Source organism: Grampus griseus, assembly GCF_964374135.1.
Source record: "Grampus griseus genome assembly, chromosome: 1".
In the NCBI taxonomy this organism is placed as follows: Eukaryota; Metazoa; Chordata; class Mammalia; order Artiodactyla; family Delphinidae; genus Grampus; species Grampus griseus.
This window is the reverse complement of record NC_139017.1, coordinates 180,315,944-180,335,423: the sequence shown is the minus strand read 5'-3', so window position 1 is coordinate 180,335,423 and position 19,480 is coordinate 180,315,944. Positions and strand designations below refer to the sequence as shown.

The 19,480-nt window shown below is 56.8% G+C and overlaps 1 protein-coding gene across 1 annotated transcript in view; it reads left to right on the top strand.

The window, feature by feature from the left end:
• Positions 1-19,480, top strand: part of AJAP1 (adherens junctions associated protein 1) — a gene marked incomplete at both ends in the record, with an annotated part of 107,827 nt that overhangs the window by 51,698 nt on the left and 36,649 nt on the right. The window contains one exon of the mRNA XM_082674189.1: positions 1,897-2,696. Within this exon, the coding sequence (XP_082530315.1) occupies positions 1,897-2,696 (800 nt within the window). The remainder of the gene's footprint in view (positions 1-1,896; positions 2,697-19,480) is intronic.

Here is a 19,480-nt window from a genome sequence, read left to right as displayed (position 1 = left end):
ACCTGGTGAAGCCTAGGAGGACACGGTGAGGCATGGGGGTGCCTAGGGGGGCATGGTGAAACCTGGTGAGGCGTGGGGGTGCTCAGCAGTGCCTTGTGGTACATGCTGGTGACCAGTGGTGCCCTCCAGGCCGAGGCACCACACCTGTTGGAAGCAGCATCTCATTTCCCTGAGGGCTGGACTCGCGTGCAAATGCATAGAGAGGTGGGAGAACTTGAGCTTCTAAAGCATCCCCCTCCCTGGGCCACCTGTGGCCACAGAGGAGCCGCCCTTGGTGTGCACCTGGGGGCACCTCGCGCTGACCTGAATCTCCGTGTGCAGCGAGGCTGGCCCGGACCCTGCAGCACGCAGGGTTGGCCGTGCAGAGACCGCACACCGGCAGCCTCTTGGCGCGGACGCATTAGCATAATGAGCAGCTCCTAATTTCTGCAGCCAAGCACTTGCGTTCTGATTGAAAAACTGGGGCCTTATTATTTGAGGATGTGTCCTTTTCGGCAATTAGCGCTCATTAATACAAGTTTCTTCCTTTCAACATGCTGGGGGGACAGCACGTTCCTAAGTGTCAGTGAGGGAAAAGTCAGCCCCAGGCACGTGGACACACTCACACAGACACGGACTGATTCAGTCCCTTTTAAAGTCACGTGACACCCTTGGAAGAAAACCTGCCAAACTCCGCTTCCCCAGGCCTGGTTCTACAGTGTTTCTGGGCTGACGACTCAGTGCAACACACATGCTCTCCCACCCCCACCCGCGACCATCCCTGAGCTCTGGCTTCGTGTCAATTTCTAGACGTGGCCTTGCTGACGAGCTCTGGCTTTGAAGGGCGCCTGTCCCAGGTCCTCAGTTACCTAAGCCGGTGGCAGGGCGCGGGGCCCGGGTCCCCCCCCCTCCACGTGCACTGCATCCTCCCCTGGCTCTATCCTTGCCAGGCCCGGGGCGCGCTCAGCCTCTCTGCCCTCGCCAGGCCGTGCGGGTGTGCCCTCCCCAGCCTCCCTGTGCTGAGGAGGTAGAGGACAGGGTTCCCAAGGGCACCTGCATGGGAGAAAAGTATCGGCAGAACGAGCACTTGGGCAGAGTGGGCGCCCTGATGGACTCTCAGCTTCCCCGCAGCATGTCTTTTCCTGAGCGAGATCCAGAGGAGGGCACAGACCAGCAGCTTTCCCCGTGTATGTGTAACGGCATCTGAGGCCACGAGCCTGCTTTCAAATCGGCACATTCAACTGAGATACGAGGCGGCAGAGGGTGGGGCTGGCAGAGCGCGGGACCTGGTCCGGAGCAGTAGATGCTGGGACCCTGCTCCACATGAAGCCCCACAGGCTGAAACCCCTGTCCCTCCAGACCTCAGGACTGCAGGCTGCAGGCTTAGCATCACCCACCTCGGACCGCGAACGTCTGTGACCTGGAGGGAAGTGCCCGGGCCTTGGACCCAGGGTGTGGACCACGTTCCAGCCTGCCCGGGCCTTGGACCCCGGGTGTGGACCACGTCCCAGCCCTGCCGTTCCCTCCCCTCTTGGCGCCTCTGTTTTATTAAGGGTCAGAGCAAAGCGGGGATGGAAGGCCCGTGAGGTCATCTCTTCAGCTGACAGACGTGGGCTTTGGAGACTCGGTTTCCCTCCTGTAAGCGGACGCTTTGTCCTCAGCCGGCCACGTGCAGGCAAGCTCCTTGGAGGTGAAGCCGGGTCCTGAGCGCGTGTGGTTCGGCCTGTGCTGCTAAGATGCTAACAGACCGCGCTCGAGTCGGCCTTTGAAGTGAACTAACGAAGGGTTTCATTCCCCTTTGGAAGCTGAGATTAGCGCTCATTACAAGAAGAGCATTTCCTCGTCCTGGTGGGGGGTGGAGAGCGCCCCCCAGGCAGAGGCCCCCCCCACTGATGCTTTTCTCTCTCTCCCACGCAGTTCCATGTTCATCCGCTGGCCCGGCTGCTCTCTAGGAAGCCATGCTTGGATCCTTATAGCCATGTTTCAGCTCGCCCTGGATCTGCCCGCGTGTGAGTCCCTGGGCCCGGGCCCCGAGTTCCGGCTGCTGCCCCGGCTGCCCCACCGGCCGCCCCGCTTGTGGAGTTTTAAGAGCGGACAGCCCGCCCGGGTCCCAGCGCCCGTGTGGAGCCCCCGGCCGCCCCGCTTGGAGCGTGGTCACAGTCACGGGCAGATGCTGAGTCCCCGGGCCCGACGGGCGCACAGACCCAGGGACCAGGTGGCCGCTCTGGGGCCCAAAGGGGGGCTGGCCAAGCCCCCAGCTGCTGCCAAATCCAGCCCTTCCCTGGGCCCCTCCTCCTCTGCGGGGGGCAGTGGAGCTCCCACGGACCAGCAGGCCCTCCTGCGGCGGGGGAAGAGGCACCTGCAGGGGCCCGCCTTCAACAGCTTTGACTTCCAAGGCAGCAGGCCCACCACGGAGACGGAGTTCATTGCCTGGGGGCCCACGGGGGAGGAGGAGGCCCCGGAATCCAATACATTTCCAGGCGTTTATGGCCCCACCACGGTCTCCATCTTCCAAACACGGAAGACAGCTGTGGCCACTGCCACCGCCACCGCCACCACGGCCACCTCCGTGACACTGCAGACTCAGGGGCTCACGGAGCCCCTGGACCCCAGGAGTGGGAAACCGGTTGGGGTAAGCACAACGGAGCCTTCCACCAGCCCCAGCAGAGACAGTGGCAAAGTCAGCAAGCCCCCGCGGGTTCTGGGGGAGACCTCAGGTACGCCCACCTCTTTTCTGGTTGGTGCTGGGTCGGGGGGATATTTTGGGGGGGGTGGCTTAGGAGGGATGCTGAGCTGTGCCTGGGTGATGCCGTTTTGTGAGACTCTTCATTTCCCAGCAGGGAACCTAAAGCCATAGCCCCTCACGGGAAGATGGGGCGCTGTGTATCTGTGAACTTGCACGTGTATATGTCCTGACAAATCTGGGCTGTGCTCTGCAAGGAAGGGCCAGGCTCTTCTAGCTGCTGGAAGGGAGCAGGGAGAGGGTCTCTCCCTAGAGGTGGCCCTGAAGTGGGCACTGTACCCACCCTGCCCGTGTAGGGGTGTCTGAGCCCCACCGGACACAGGGAAACATCTTCCTGAATGGCAGAACTTCAGCTCCTGGGCCAGCCTGGGAGTTAGGTGTGGGCACATCTGCTGATAGAGACAGGGTATGTGGTGTCTTCAAAAACCCTCAAGGGTATGGCCCTAAGGAGGGGCAGCTGTCAGACTGGCCTAGAATTAGCAATTACCTTAAACAGCAGGAGAGCCGGAGGCCGTGTAGCAGGAGGAGCCTCCTGTGGTGTTAGCTGAGGCTTTGCTCACTGACTCAGGTGGGGGGTGTCTTGTCCCTGAAGATGGGTTAGGAGGTGTTTGGAGGATGGAGATCTGACAGATGGCTTTGGTTCTCCTGCCCGTGTTATTCTAGGTGTGTGTAGACAACTAGCATTTCTTGGCTTTGGAATATCTTGCTGCAACGTCGTTTTGTTGTTCCTTCTCCTCCTGTAACTCCTCCAATTGCTTCGAAAGGAGTAGCCCTTGAAAATCTCCCAGGCCAAAGCTTGTCCCTTCGCTGGTAGGCCCCCTGCATGTACCCAGCTTCAGGCCTGCTAGGGGACAGCCAGAATCCTGGACCCCCATATTCCCACCCACTGCCAGCATCCTTGGCTTCTGTGAACAAGCCATAGCCCCATGCCCCGCCATGACTCCCAGGTTTACAGATTGTGTCCGTGCCTGCACATCCTAGACTAGCAGCAGTATCTGCTGACTTGCAAAACAGGATGCAAGTTCCAGGACATGAGCCCAAAGGGGTGGGGGCACCATGCAGCCTCCTCCACCCCCGGCTTGCTTCTCCACTTCCTCAGGGTTTGGACCTGACACGGATCCTCTACAGAACCCGGAGGACAGAGAGAACTGCTCGTCAGGGTCCCTCCGCAGCCAGGTTGCCATGCTGTCCCTTGCACTCCGTGTGCGCACCACATTCTGTATCCCGGCCGACAGGCAGGGTATGGTCAGTAGTTGGACAGGTTTCCAGGGAGTGGGTGGCCTTTGTTCCATGACCTACTTCCTTCCTTCACCTGGATAAGAGAACTGCGGTTTTTTATTCTGCGTGATTCTTCCCTTGAGAGCAACATATCTGTGGAAGCAAAGCCAAGCTCCACCTCAACGCCAGGGGCCGGGGGCCGGGCTGGAGGGACGGAGGCTGTGAGCTCGGGGGTGTCACGGGAGAGGGTCTGCGGGGCTGTGCCTCAGCTGTCTTCCACATAGCCCCCTTCTGGCGTCTAGAGACACACAGACCCTGCCATTCATCTTCTCCATGCCAGGCGCCCAAGAGCAGCTTACAAAGCATTCGTTTTTACCTCGATAAACTCGCAAGCCATCATCATAATAGAATCTAGTGGTGCGTTCATTTATTGTCATCTCCTCTGCCTACGTCACTTACTATATAGACATGGATGAGAAAACGAGTTTCCATTTCTTCCAAATTACATTTGTTATTACTAACGTTAAATGCCCGGGATAGCATTAGAAGGCTTAGCAAATTAATTCATAGTACATTGGATATTGCTAATCCAGCTTGACAGATGCTTATCTTGGAAAAGATTTATGGTTCTTCATGATATAATCTGCTGCTAGATTAATTTGTTTAGCACAACAAATTTAAAAGGGGGAAGGTATGTGTGTTTGTTTCTAATGCAGAGAAATGTTCATTCTGGGAAGTGATGCTGGATGCTGAGTAGGGGCAGCCAGTGGTCCTCAGCTTCGAGTTCAAGGCAAGGAAAGAGAGGAAATGCTGATTCTCCTAACCGGGCTCATCAAAGCTCAGCTGGTCCTACATAAGTGATCCAAGCCCCAGAGCATTGAGAGCCCAGGCCGGGGTCCTGCAGATCCCCCTAGTTAGCAGATGTAGACCTAGGCCCCCCAACTCGGAGTATGACTACTACTCACCCTTCTCCGACAGGATTTAAGGCAGCAAGGGTGGTCTTGGGGATCCCAGAGCTGTGGTCTGGGGGGCCTTGCGCACCACTGTGAGCGGTACGTGCTTCCAGGCTGCAGATCTGCATGTGAATCTGGGCTCTGCTGCATGTAGCTGGCTGACCCTGGGAAAGTTCTCTTCTCTGTTGGCTACATTTTCTTCATTTATGAAAGTTTAGAAATATCTCTCCTAAATGGTTGCTGTGAAGTCTCAGTAAATCAACCCCAAGTACAAAACACGGTGTCTGGCAACTAAGAATCCTCTATCCGCGCCAGATGTTTTTATACCCAGCAAGAGTGACTCTGAGGAGAGGGTTACAGGCGTCAAGGACAAACAGGCCCAGATTTGCCCACTCACAGCTGGGGGGTGCCCCAAAGTCTGGAATGAAGGCTTTAGGAAGTGATATGAAGAATTTGATAAGTCAATTCTGTGGTCAAAAGAAGTGTCTTTGGAATCAGGTTTGGGAAGTTGTTTTATTTTTGCTTCTGTAGAGAAACGTTTAGAAGGGGAATGTCTAAACATTCCTGTCTGTCCATAGCACAGGCATTGGTGGGTGTAGAAAGGGCAGGTGGCTGGTGATTTGGGGCACTCTGAAATCTGTCAGGAGCTAACATTATATGGAAAAGCTGCTGGAATTGCCTAAGGGCCCACTTGACGTGGAGCAGGAGTCACGCTCCACATAAAGCGGTTGGGAAATCTCTCCTAGTTTTAGTGTGGTAGTTGAGAGTGCCACAGCCTGCCTGCCAATTCCTAACTTCATTTGTATTAGCTGCGTGAACTGGGGCAGCTTCCTTCTTATCTCTGTGCCTCAGTGGGAATTACAGAATTAAAAATCTCATAATGTTGTAAAGATTCAGTGAGATAGTACATACCAGGTGCTCAGTGCCTGGCACATCATAGTTCCCCAGGACATGTTTGCTGCTGCTGATACGATAATGATGATGGTGGTGGTGATGATGATAGAGATGATGATGATGATGATGGAAATAATGGTGGTGATGGTGATGGTGGTGATGTTGGAGATGATGGTGCTGGTGGTGATGATGAAAGTGGTGATGATGTTGATGGTGCTGGTGATGGTGATGATGATGCTGGTGATGGTGATGATGCTGGTGATGGTGATGATGATGGTGATGATGCTGGTGATGGTGATGATGACGGTTTTGATGGAGATGGTGTAGACGGTGGTAATTATGATGATGGAGATGATGGTGCTGGTGGTACTGGTGATGGTGATGACAATGATGATTATTGTCCTTGTGATGATTTGCTGTCACCGGCTTACTGCTCCGTGGTGACGTCATTTGATGAGGTCCCACACTCTCACCCCTGACCTTGGTGCTCCGAGCGGAGGTGCAGTTGATGCTTAGCCAGGAACTGCTTGGGGTGGAAAATCACCTGGCTCAGGTTCACCAAGGCACTGAGCTGCAGCCTCACACGGTGCTGGCAGAGGCAGAGCGTCAGACGGTCAGCACTTCGCCTGAGGTCCGGAAAAGAGGGCTCACCACAGTGGAGCGCTGCTCTCCAGTGACAGCTCTCTTGCTGGTTGTATTCTGAGTCTGGAATTACAGTGTCTCCCAGGAGAAAAACGGAAAAACGGAAAGTCATTTCCTGGGCTTTAATCTTAAACCTCGTCAACGGAGCTGTGGGCAGTTTAAGCCAGCCGGTTTCAGTCCCCGCGTTTGCCCCCTGCGGGATCTCCTGGGCATTTGGCCTGCAGTTAGCGCTCAGTAAAGATTTCCCAGACCTGACGTTCCTCGACCCTGCCTGCTGGCCCCCGGCTCCTGCCTGCACAGACACATCTGACCCTTTCCCCACCTGCCTGTGTTCACAACTCCGGGAAGGTGCACTGCCCAGGAGGGCCCAGGTCCCCATTGTCATTCGAGATGTGTCCCCATCTGGATCAGTCACAGATCTGTGACACCCAGCAGCTCAAGGATGCGATGGCTCAGATGTCCTCCCAGTTCTGTCTGGTAATTTTTACACTGGAATCCACTCACGCGTTTCCAAGGATGATTTCCAGGTTCCTTTGTCCTTGTCACCAGGGGGCCTTCAGTGTCCTCTTGGTGGGACGGGCTGGTGTCGTCTTCTCTCACCCTGCTGGTCAGATGACCTGAACTGGAAGCAGGGAGACCTTCGGATCAAGTCCCATGGTGATGGAGTAGTTTCTAAATGCCGGGATGGGAGGGGAAGGGAGAGAGAAGCAGACGTAACAGAGAGAGACACGTTCCTCCCCTTCTGTTTAAAGCTGCGGTGGCGGTTTAAATGCTGAGCCCCTTTTAATTAACTTGCTGGGTGTTTGCTGCCAGGGAAATGAATCCGTCCTTAATTTAAAGATATTTGAAGCAATGACTCACGAACTTCACAATTTCGAGTGGCTTAATTGGGACAAGAGCATCAACGAACAAGTGAGCTTGTGGAGCTTTTCCTCAACATCCTAAACGCTGCAGACGGCGAGGCTGGTCTTCGGGGTCTTCACCCGACTTCCCGTATGGGTGTGGTATGGCTTGTCCTGCCAGCTCTGGTTCTGGAGGGTGACCCGTCCTGGCCACAGGCGGGATCGTGTGTGTCTGCGGACGGCGCCGGGACCTGTCCAGCCTCCCTGAGCGCTCCCCTGCCTTTGCTGAGCAAAGCTGTGTTCACACCAAGTGGATAAATGGGCTGACTCATTAAAGCCGGCCTCGGATTCTCCTGGAGACGACTCCATCACCGGCTTCCTTTTATTCCCTTCACATGCTTCCTGCTCCAACTTACTGCATTTAGTGCTTCTTAAGCTCTTTGTTTCCCTCAGGGCCTCATTCCCCTTCTAAGAGCACTTCGGGATCGGGAAGTTTCTTTAATTCCTATCCCAAACCATGGTGGCCGTCCTCCTGTGCTTTCTACCTGTGAGCGGTGACCCTCCACCCACCCTGGGCTGTTGTCCTCCCCAGGCCCTCAGAAGATGCCAGAAGAGACCTGAATTGATGCCTCCTCAATCTGGAAACCAGTGTCCTCTAAGGGTGCCGGTGGGGCTGCCAGTGATCCAGGGCCTGGGAGGCTGCAGGAGACACACCCCTGCAGGATGCATCTCCCCTCCACGGGAACTGCATTCACAGATGCTTTTGATATACGGTGGTGTATGGTTTCATCCACTCACAGGGAATGATTTTAAGTGTTGAAATTAAATATTAGACAGAACATCATTTTTAGAATTTTTATTTGACTCTGTTAAGAGAACTGGTCTCAGAGTTTCTGGCTTCTGATCGATTGCACAGCAAACCATCCACTCCTTAGTTGACATTAAATGCTGCACCTTGGGGCGGGGAGGGGCCAGGGGGTGGAAAACCCATCCCTGTGCCCTCTTTACAAGGAGCTTAAAAATCTCTTTGGGAAAGCCAGACAGGGAAGGGCACAGTAGACAGATGACAGTTAAGGGCGTGAGAGGAAGTGTCACAAACACCACGTAGGCCATGATAGCTCAGGTGTTATTCTGGAAACACAGATGGGGGAGGAGGGGCGAACGAGGAGAGTCCTGATGGACGGGGAGGGTGAACAGGGGCAGAGGCCGGGGAGGCCAGCGCTGCTGGAAGCCCAGAGGCCTGCCTGGTAGAGGGAGCCCGGGGGGGTGACCCCGGGACTGTGTTCTCACCTCTAGAACAGGATCTGGAAGAGAAAACCCTTGGGGTCCCTGGTCCAGCTCTGAACTGATACAGCAACGTGAGAGGCATGTGACCTTCTGCCGAGCACCAGAAGAACGGCCTTGGTGCTGTTTCCCTCCTGTTTTGTCGTCAGTGAAAGGAGAGCCCTGGAGAGCTTTGGCATTCCCCGCTTACAGCGTCAACAGCCTGCCTGCCAGCCGGGGGGTCAGGCAGTGGGCCCAGCAGTTCCCGGGCGCAGGCAGGCTCTCGGGTCATCAGGGTGGTTGCTGGCAATGGGGTTTCAGAGCCTCTGTTTGGGGTGAGACGTCACCCGTTCTGTCCCCCGCCCCTGCCCAGGAGTGGTCCTGGGTTACAGTGACTAACGTGAAAGGGCCCAAGTGATTATACCTGAGGAAGAAACAGTGCCGTCACCTCTGCAGCAGGTAGGTTCCCAGTGAAGGTCAGGGCTCCCCAGAGCTCCCTGCCCAGTTCCGGAGACTCAGCCCCGCCTGCCGGGTGATGGACGTGCCACACGGTCAGACAGGAAGAAAGACCAGACCTCTGCTTTCGATGTGGCTCAGCGACTCTCTGCCCTGAAGTCTGTGGTTAGGAGGTGAGGATCAGTGATAATAGAGGATGCGGCTTCCCTTTCCAGAAGTTTCCTTTGGCAGCAGGGATGCCGAGTCTGTCTGGGGAGCTGTGTGGGGGACAAAGCTGGGGCTGGTGGGGAGAGCCCCTGCCTTGACGGGACCTGCCCCAGGCCCTGGAGGCCCGCCTGCGGGCCAGTGGCATGTCCTCGACTATGCACGTGGCCTCGGGGAGTCCCGGCTTCCCTGCCTGCACAACTGGGAAATGCTTTCCACCTCGCGAGGACATCCTGAGACTTGACCGTGTTGACCCGGGTGGAGCGCAGAGCTTGCGGCAGTGCCGGGGCAGAGCTGATGATGGAGTCCACCTCCTCTTGTGGCTACCTTGGGGGTCGGAAGGGCGCCAGCGCTGGGAACGTGCTACTTATTTTGTGTCCTTCAAATGCTCCCCGAAGGTATTAGGATGAGGATGTGCAGGCACCCAGCCAGAATTGTTCTAGCTCTTCTGTGACCCTTCTCTGCCCTGGAAGGGTTTCAGCAATCAGACCTACCCCGGAGACCCAGCAGAACCCCTAACGAGCCGCATCGGCAGCCCCGTGTGTGTTTTGGGGGGCGTCACACCAAGGGGAGGTCATGAGCTGGGGCATCCTTTGCACGAGGACAGCCTGCTTCTCTCCAGACCCTCCTGGAACACAACCCTCCCCCAATAAGTAGCCCAGGAAGGACTTGCCATGCTCCCAGCTCGGCTTCACTCTCCACGTTCTCAAAACTGGCCTGGGGGGCAGGGGGTGGTGCTGATGCTGAGGGAGGCTCAGCCATCGGGAGTCGGGGGGCAGGTGGACCCCCACCCAGCTCTCCTCACCCCCAGGCCAGGGCCCTTTCCATGACTCCGGGGGGACCCTCCCCACCACACACCCCTGTTGCCTGAAGCTTCAGGACATCCTGAGTGAGGTGGGGACAGGGGTCCTAAGTCCGAGAGGAAGCCGGTTGTCTTATTTGCTTGCACTTTCTGGGCCATGTGTGAGGTCCAGTGATGAAAGAACCTTCCCTGTCCTCTTGGGCCTTCAAGAAGCTCCCGGAGCGGGGGGTCTCCACCAGCAAAGCCTAGGCTGGGGGCGTGGAAGGGTCAGATGTGAAAACACGGTGTGCTTTCACACGCTGCCCAGAAAGGCCAGCAGCTAGGGCCCTGGCCAGGACTCCACGGGTGTGTCCTTGGGCCGAGGGCAGAGCCCCTGAGAGACGCACACCTGGGTCCTCTCCTCTATCCCCCATCAGCATGAAGGAGGGCACCGGCATCCTCTGTGGGGACGGGGCAGGAGGGGCCACCCCGGAGGACAGAGGCAGCTGGAGAAAGCTGGGCTGGGAGGGGGGTGCCAGAGAGCAGGAGAAGGCCGAGGCTCTAGGGCAGGCCCCCTGACCATCCAGACGCGAGGCCCGAGTTCCGAATACACATCTGCAAATGCTCCCTTAACTCACTTCCAACGCGCCTACCTTTTCATGGAAAATACAGCCGCCGAAAGCAGGGGTTCTAAACACTCGAGTGGTGCCCTGAGTGTGATTTAGAGCCAACACTCTAAATGAGGAAGGTTACTTATGATAAAGGCTGGTCTGTGCACATCTTCACTGGGAAGCGTAAGGAGGTGGTCAAAGGCACCCTCCTCCCCCGCCCTGGGGCATCACCAGGAACATGATGCCAACACGAGCTGAGACAGGTGTCTTCTGGGCCTTGAGGGCACGTGACTTTCTGAAATGGTGAGCCGCTCTCTGCAACCTTGGGGACAAAAATAATACAGCTTCCTTTTGATGTGCGTGGTGGTTGCATTCTGGAAAACTTAGGTGCTCCTTAAAATCACGTAAAGAATACTCTGGGTCTGTACGTGGAGGCGAAGGAGGGTCTCCGGGTTCAGAGCATTCAGAACGTGCCTGAATGTGTGGCAGGACGTTCGCAGTCACACAGGACAGAGGGCCGTCTCTGGGGGAGCACGTCTGTCCCCCGCACTGCGGGGCGGGTGACATCGCAGCCTTACTTAGCTGATGCCAGTCATCGTGACAACCAAATGTGTCCCCACATTCCAAGATGCCCCTGCCCCCCGAGAATCCCGGCTGCAGTCCTAGGCCTCCCTGGGCCTCGCCCTCACCTGCGTGCCGCACACAGAAGCCTTCTTCTGTGTGTGAGTGTCCTGGGGCTGCAGCAACAAAGCACCCCAAACTGGGGGGCTTAAAACCACAGAAGGTCATTCTCTCCCAGTTCCAGAGGCCAGAGGACCAAAATGAAGGTGTGGGCGGGGCTGGGCTCCCTCCACAGGCTCTAGGAGAGCATCCTTCCTGCCTCTTCCAGCTGCTGGGCACTCTGGTGTCCTTGGCTTGTTGCCGCATCCCTCTAATCTCGGCCTTGTCCTCAGATGGCTTATTCCTTCTGTGTCTGTGTCTCTCCTTATAAGGACACCCGTCATTGTATTTAGGGTCCACCCTGATAATCCAGGATAGTCTCATATTGAGACCCTTAATGTAATTACATCTGCAAAGGTCCTTTTTCTAAATAAGGTCATATTGACAGGTGCCAGGGATTAGGACATGGCTATCTTTGGGGGGGGGGGTCTGCCATTGAACCACTACAATGGGAGGAGCTTTCATTAGCTCTGGCTGGGGTTGGCTGTGCCTGGGGATTTTCTCCTGCAGAGGCAGGGAAAATTGCAGATTTTTTCATCTGCCTCCAGTCCTGGCATTGCTGGAGAGGTAGGCAGGCCTGCAGGGGGAGAGCATTAGCCCAACCCTCACTGACCCTCCCCCACGAGGCCAGAGCTGCCCAGAGGCCCTGGGAGCCACTGGGGCTTGGAGCAAGTTTCCTTTTGTATAATCTGAGCTTCACAGACAAGTCAGAGATCAAAATGCTTGAGGTCCCAGTGGCCTCATCCCTGTAGATCATCATTCACTCACTTGTTCATTCAGTTCAAGTGTTTACTGAGCACCTACTATGTTCCAGGCTCTGCAGTGACATCAGAAGACAGCACACACACGGTCTTTGTCCCCTCCAGGGGCAGCAGACAGACACATGTAAAAACACAAATAAGGAAACCCCATGTACGAACGTGTGCGAGGAGGATGCACATGAGGTGGGTGGGTGAGTGTGGCCGGGGAGGCAGGCCTCCCCACCCAAGGACCCGAATGATGAGAAGGAGGGAATGGCGGGGAAATGGAAGGTGTAGGCAAAGGAAACCGTGTGATGTGATGAGTGACAGAAGGGCTCTGGTGGGCGGGTCATACGAATTGGAGTCGGGGAGGTCAGAGTGGTGACTGGGGCAAGGTTGCGAGGTGCTTGGGGGCGACCGTAAGGGCTCTGGGTTTTATCCTGAGTGTAGTGGGGTGAACAGAGTGCCGTAGTCCCTCAGAAGCTCCTGGAGGGCAACCGTAGGGGAAGGACAGGAGTGCGGGTGATGGAGGCAGCCCAGTGGAGAGGGGAGGCTGGCGGTGGGTGGACTTACTGAAGAATCGGACGGGGAAGTGAAGAGAGAGAACAACCTGGAAGGCCTCCAAGTGTTGGGTCTGAGCAACTCGTGTCTTCAACTGAAAGTGGTGCCTGTGACTGAGACGGGGCAGCGTGGGCGGGCACAGATTGGAAGAGAATGTCGGCCGCTTTAGCCGTGTCGAGGTCAAGCTGCCGTGTGTGCTGTCCGGGTGGGGACGTCTGCGGATTTCTGGGCTTGTGAGTTTGCAGCTGGGGAAGGTCTGGCCTGGAGCGGAGACTCAAAGCCCTCTGATGTCCGGGTGCGGGGGGTCGGGATCACCTGGAGGGAGTGTGGATCGCGTGAGACGGGGATGGACACAGGGCCCTGGGGAGTCCAGGAAGTGTGAGGAAGAGGAGGAGGTGGGGGGGAGGGGGGCAGGACGGTGGTAAGTGGAAGCCTGGAGGCGGGGAGAGGGAGGAGGAAGGGGGAGGGGAGGGAGGAGGAAAGGTGAGGGGGAGAGGGAGGGGGAGGGGGAGGGAGGAGAAAGGAGGAGGGGGGAGGGAGGAGGAAGGGGGAGGGGGGAGGGAGGAGGGAGAGAAGGAGAGAGAGGGAGAGGAGAATGTGGTCCAGTGTCAGAGCTCCTGGGAGGCCAGGGAGGTGAGAACCAAGGGAGCGTCACCCTTGTCCTGTGTCAGGGGTGGACTGCTGGAGGCTTGGTGAGAAGATGCCCCGGTGGAGCGGATGCGGGCGGGCGGTGAACAAGCAGAGGCTGAGGGTGGAGCTGGAGACTTTGCGCAGTCCGGGCTGCGAGGGAAGGGGGAGAGCGGAGGGGAGAGGACCACAGAGGTGACGCAGGACTTTGCTGTCTTGTTTTGCTGTTTGTGATGAGGGAGCGTTCGGGCATACTGCCTGCCCGCGCGAATGGTCCGGCAGAGAATGAAAACTCACGGTGGGGAGAGAACAGAGATACTGTGGAGGCAAAGTCCTTAAAGGACGAGGGGCTGGCCTTGGTGGCTGGAAGCCAACGTCCGTGCTCAGTGGAGAGGGCGGATGAGTTGGACTTCGGTAGAGAGAGCGGAGGTGATGAGGGGAAGGCAGGTCTAGGAAGCCCTGCTTTCCCCAATGATGGACACCCCCCCTTTTAACTTGAGAACCTGCGCCAGCGCGAGTGGGAAGTGGCCCTGAGGGGCGTGAAGAGGAGGCTCTGCCCCCTCAGGCGTGGACAGACGATGGGCAGGTGCCCACAGAGATCAGCCCGGATGGAGGTGGGGCACGTGAGCTGGTGGGAGGGAGGTGTCTGGAGGGTAGGAGATGTGGGCCCGAGCCTTCCAGGGGCAAGTGCGGAGGCCGCGTGGCAGGAGTGAGGCTGAGTGTGGGAAGAGCAGAAGCGGGGCAGAGGGCTGGAGCCCGTGCAGGGAGATGGGGAGGATGTGGGAGTCCTGGTCAAGAGCAGGTTTGGAGCAGGTTTCTCTAAGTTCCAACAGCAGCCACGGGAGAACTACCCCCACATGTGCAAGCCAGCTTCTGTCCACACTGACATTGGCAATGACCCGGACCCCACCTGTGGCCCCTCACCTGGTGAGGTAACCTCGGTGTCCTCACCCGGTTAGGTTGTGGGTCAGCAGACGTGGAAGAGTACATCCCAGCTGCCACCCTGTACCAACTCCAGCATCCCCTCTACCAGGGCCTTGCAGCCTCCACCTGCCCAGTCAAACCGGTTCTTGGGAAAACATCACCAAGTTCACAGAACATCCCGGGCTCTTTCTGCTGCCTTCCACCTCGAAGCCCATGAAAACGTCAGCCCCTTCCAGGCGTAAGGGTCAGTTTCTCCTCCGTGAGAGTCTTGCCCGAGGCTGGAGGCCCTGCCAGCCCCAGAATGGCCATCTGGAGTGTACCTTTTAGCAGTCTTCTCTAATCCACACCAGGACTGGCCCTGCTCCTGGCTGAGACTCAGACCCAGACTCAGAAACGAGTCCCTCACTCTTCCCTCTGAGGCCCAGGCTTTATGGGAAATCACATTCTGTCCCCGTACTTGGGTGGACATTCAGGGTGTGTGGACCCCAGGCCCAGGGCTGGGGCTGCATTCAAAACAGTGGTCAGTGGTCAGCTGCCTGCTTGGCAAGCCTGGGGTGCACTTCTGGCCAGTGGACGGCTGACACATCCATGGATATCAGACTGGGCACTGTTTCCAGAGGCTCAGGAGACAGTGAGCCGTCGAGGGCGGCCAGATGCAAGGCCAGCAGCATCTCAGCTCCTCTGGTTTCTCGGCAGGCAGCTGAGGACGGGCTGGTGCCTCCAGTCCATTATTAGGAAAACCAAAGCATCCAGGCAATGAACCCACTCTGGTCTACCCTCTGCCACCGCCATGAGCTTCCACGGGGTGGGCGCCATGCAAGGCAGAGCCCCACCCGGAGCAGGTGGAGGCGGGCAGGGAGGCTTTGCATTCCTGGGATATCCTGAAGTCTCGTGCCCACCGTCCTTCTGGCCAGATCCCCAGATATCAGTTCTTCCCATCTGCAGTTTATCCTTGGCATCTTGATCACCATCGAGACACTTAAAATCCCTGTCCATCCCCCCGAGGTGGACAGGCACCTCTCTGCTCCTGAGTTAAGAACCTGGCAGCTGGGAGGGTGGTGGGGGGAGAGGAGGCCTCCTGGGGTCCGGTCCCTCAGGAGTTTCCTGGGGGAGGAGTGGGTCCGGGGCACAAGGTGGAGAGGAAATCTCCATGAGGAGATGTGGCCCAAGATGGAAGTTTCAGGGGCTTGATGTTTCTCTCTGAATGGGCTAAGGCAAGGGCACCACTGGCCATGGAAGGATGGGCCTCATGTCTGATGGCCCACCTGGACCCATCCCCCGATGGTCATTTGTTTATGCACTCACTCGTACAAACCCACTTACAGGCATCCCAGTTTCCAGGCTGTAATAGTCAGCTGTGCTGTGTAACAAAGTCTGCAAGTTCAGGGGCTTAACACCACCTACTTGTCAGTTTCTGTGGGTCCTTCACTGGGTCCTCTGCTTGGGGTCTCATGGGCTCTGGGCCCCAGAGGTGTCAAGCTGGGAGCAGAGGTCTAACTACTCTGAGGCTCCTGGTTACCTCCTACACCCGGGCCAGGTGCTCATCTGGAGGCGCGACTAGGGGAGGGCCCACATGCCGCTCATTCCAGGCGTCACTTCCTCGTGGCCGTGAGACTGAGTCCCCATCCCAGTGAACTCACTCAACTCCCCTGAAACACGGATTTTAGCACCAGCCCTGCTACAGAAGCAACTTTCCTGGAAACGTCCATCTCGTGCCATATCTCCTCATGGAGTTTTCCTCTCCACCTTGGGCCCGGAACCCTCTCCTTCCCCAGCCCACTGCCCTGTGGTCTCTCTGTCATCAGAACCAGCCTCGCTGGGCCTGTCGCCTCTGTCCTGAGGACCCCCGTCAATCTCCCCATCAGCCCCTGATGGTGGTGGGGCCTGTGGAACCCAAGGGTGCTGCCCCCAGTCTCCTGCCCCTCTTGACCTGGCCAGCTTGGAGCCCATTGTTCTTTTGTGTCCTGGGGAAGAAAATCATTGAAATGAATTATGCATCAACACCTAGAGACGGATCCTTAATTAATACACTCAGCCATCTCGGCTTCCCACGTGTAAACAGCACCTCCAGTGAATGAGTAAATGGCCTGGCTCCTGACCTCAACACTGACAAGATCTCCATTTTCTTGTGTCAGGGGAGCCAGTCAGAGTGGGAGGAACCCTCGACAGGGTCTGTGTCCCCATGGGTGTCACTACGCTCACCGGGGCACTTGGGTGGTCCAGCTGGAGCATGAGGGCTGGGCGTTACTTTAACTTGATCACCCCTGAAGAGTCCTGTTTCCAAATAAGGGACCATTCTGAGGTCCTGCGGGTTAGGACTCCAACATAGCTTTTGTGAGGGACACAAGTCCACTCAAAATGCTTGTCATTGGGTTTAGGGCCCACCCAGATAATCCAGGATGATCTCATCTTGAGATCTTTCATTTGATTACATCTGCAAAGACCCTTTTTCCAAATAAGGTCACATTCCAGGTACTCCGGGTTAGACCTTCAGCATCTTTTGTGGGGGCACAAAGTTCAACCCATAAAAGTACCCCCTTCTTTCTGCCCCCCATTGTCAACCGAATACAGCTCCTCTCTCCTGTCTGTGTAGCCCTATGAGAGCAAATCCTTGAGGAGGGAGTGTTTGGTAAGATGGCTGCAGAGGGAAGGGGCTCTTCATCCCTGAGAACAGAAGTTTCTGGAAGTTTTCCTCGACCACACGTGGATTATTTAGCGTCCTATCAGAGGAGGAACAGGGAGGAAGAGAGACATGTCTGCAGCGTGTTTAGGGCAGAGGTTCTTGTAGAGGTTGCTTTTGTTGTTGACTTTGGCTTTGGGGGAAAAAACAACCCTAGAAGACACTGAAAGAGAATTCTAGGCAGTGAGCTTGGCACAGCTGTTCCAGAAGCTGGGATTAATCTGCAGCTCACCTAGAGAAGAAGCGGGATGATGGGAAAACGCTTAACTTCCTCTTGATCTCGTCTCATTCTTACACATTTTTAAAGACAAGCAAAAACACCAGCCGCTGTTTCCCTTGCTGGATATGTCAGTTCCCGGAAGGTGTGCGTGTTTCCCGCTGGTCCAGACAGCAGAAATGATGCGGGGCCTCCCCGTTCTGCAGCTGCAGGTGGCACCACAGAGCCTGAGGCCCGCCTTTCAGGCCAGAGCCAGAGGGGAGGACGCGTCTCCGCAGGAGGAGCAGCCCTTTCTGTCCTGCAGTGCTGAGCCCACACCTGCCAGATGGAGGCAGCCCCATCCTCCTGAAGCAACAGGGATTTCTGGAGCACCTGTCAGGGGCAGGGTGGAGCTGGGCATCCAGAGTTGCACAGAGAAGAACAGACACTCCAGCCCCCCTCTGACGCTTGGTCCTTGAGCAGGTCACGTCCCCTCCCTGGCTGGATCAAACTTTGCCTGCACCCCTCCTTTTCCTCCAAGGAGAAAGTATGTCCTTCTCCCTTGGGTATCTCTTCTTAGTCTCACTCATAGATTCAGCTTCCGAAATTTAAAGGAGATTGCAGATGCTTTTACCATGAGAACATTTTATTGTTGTGTTTTGAAGTAACTGGAAGAGCTGACATTTGCTCAGAGTCTTTCAAGATGTCATCTCCAGGGAAGAGCTGCAGCCTCATCTTGGCATTTTAAGTGCCCTCCGAGAGCTAAGAAAAGTACAGGATATCGAAGCATCTTGTTGTACACTTTAAATATATTTAAATTTGTCAATGATACCTCAGTAAAGCTGAAGGAAAGGAAAAGAAAAGTACAGGGCAGGGCAGGCAGACCGAGGGGCCGTGGGCCTGGTCAGCCAGTCATCTTGTCAGGTCAGCTTGAGAAGGAGGAGGAAGCAGGTGGTTTAAGGGACTGTGACCCCAAAGCTTGGCTGGTGGCATATGGAGGCCCACGGGGCAAGCTCACTCTGGCACAGGTGCTGTTGGCATGGATTTCCAGAAGGACCAGCTTCTACAGGCTTCCGGCCGCCCTGGGACAAAGGCAGAGGTGCTCACACGGTAGCATCTTAGCCTGGCAGCTTCTAGAGAGAAGCCGAAGCCAGGCTCTGGGATGGTGCCCTGCTCCCCACTTTTTCTCGGGTCCGATCCATGCTAGGGGGCCAGGGTTCTCTGCATTCACCATGAAAGGGGTCTGGGATGTCCATCGCCAGCAGCATCCCCTCCACGCTGCCCATCCTCCAAGACCCCTCCCTGGAGGCGAAGGCATCCCCTCCTAATCTCAGCTGTGAAAGTAACAGAGAGGGAGCCCCCAGAGCCTTGGGATGGCCGTGGGACGTGCCCTCTAGGGAGAAAGGCCCCACTGGGAGGGAGCGATGTGAGCTTGCCTTCCCTCTCGGGGCCAATGAGGTGCATTTCCACAGCCTCCCAGGGTACAAGGACAAGCCCTTCAGGCAGAACCTCTGCTCAGAGGGCCCTTAACACACAGGTTTGGGGACAGCTGTGTCCCCCTCTTCCCCAGAGAGGCTGAGGAAGGGGGCTGCATGGTGATGTAGGACCCTTGGGGTCAGAGTGTACCGAAGAGGCTGTGCAGGTCCAGGGGACCCTATGCCATCTCAGCTTAGGACCCTGCTAGGGCGTCACCTGGCCGATCTGGGCAAGGCCCAGCCTCCCAGGAGGAGGTGGGGGGGAGGAGTAGCACACAGATGCTGGAGGGCAGCTTCCCTGCCTGGCAGTTCTGCTTCCGCCGGTGCTCTGGTCCACCGGCTGTCACCTGAGTCCTGGAGCCCAGGACATTGTGCCATGCATGGCTGGAGGTCCTCGAGGAGTCCACTCCGAATTACGCTCTGCCTCAGCGAATTACAGACAGCCTCATCGATGCTAGAACTTTCTATAAATAAGAGCATCACCCCCACCCCGGGTGCCCCACAGTGCCCGATGCCAGCAGGTATAGAGCAGCTTCGTAGAAGCAGCACAGGACTGAGATAGCTCCCTGGCCCCCTGCAGGACCTGGGGTGGACCTGGGGCCCTGGGCCTCTGTGTGCACATCTGTAAAATGGGGTGACCTCTGTGCCAGGCCTCCCTCGGCACGTGGGTAACGGATGCTGGAACTCTGGGCGAGTTACAGTGTGCCGTCATCATCTCCCCTGCGTTCTCAGGAGGCCCTTGGGAGGCAGCAGGGCCCCATGGGGCTTGGCTCAGGGTTTTCACTTGATTTATTTTTTTACGGACGTGAAATGCGCCCTTCGGACTGCCTCCACTGGGGAGATGTGGGTCTGCACTTGCCCAAGGTCCCAGCTGCCCTGAGAACCACCGTCTCCAGATCTTGGGTGTAGAAGCGGGTCATCCGGTAGGGAGAAAATGCCCAGGCGAATCCCATTTGCTCGTTCTTTCATTC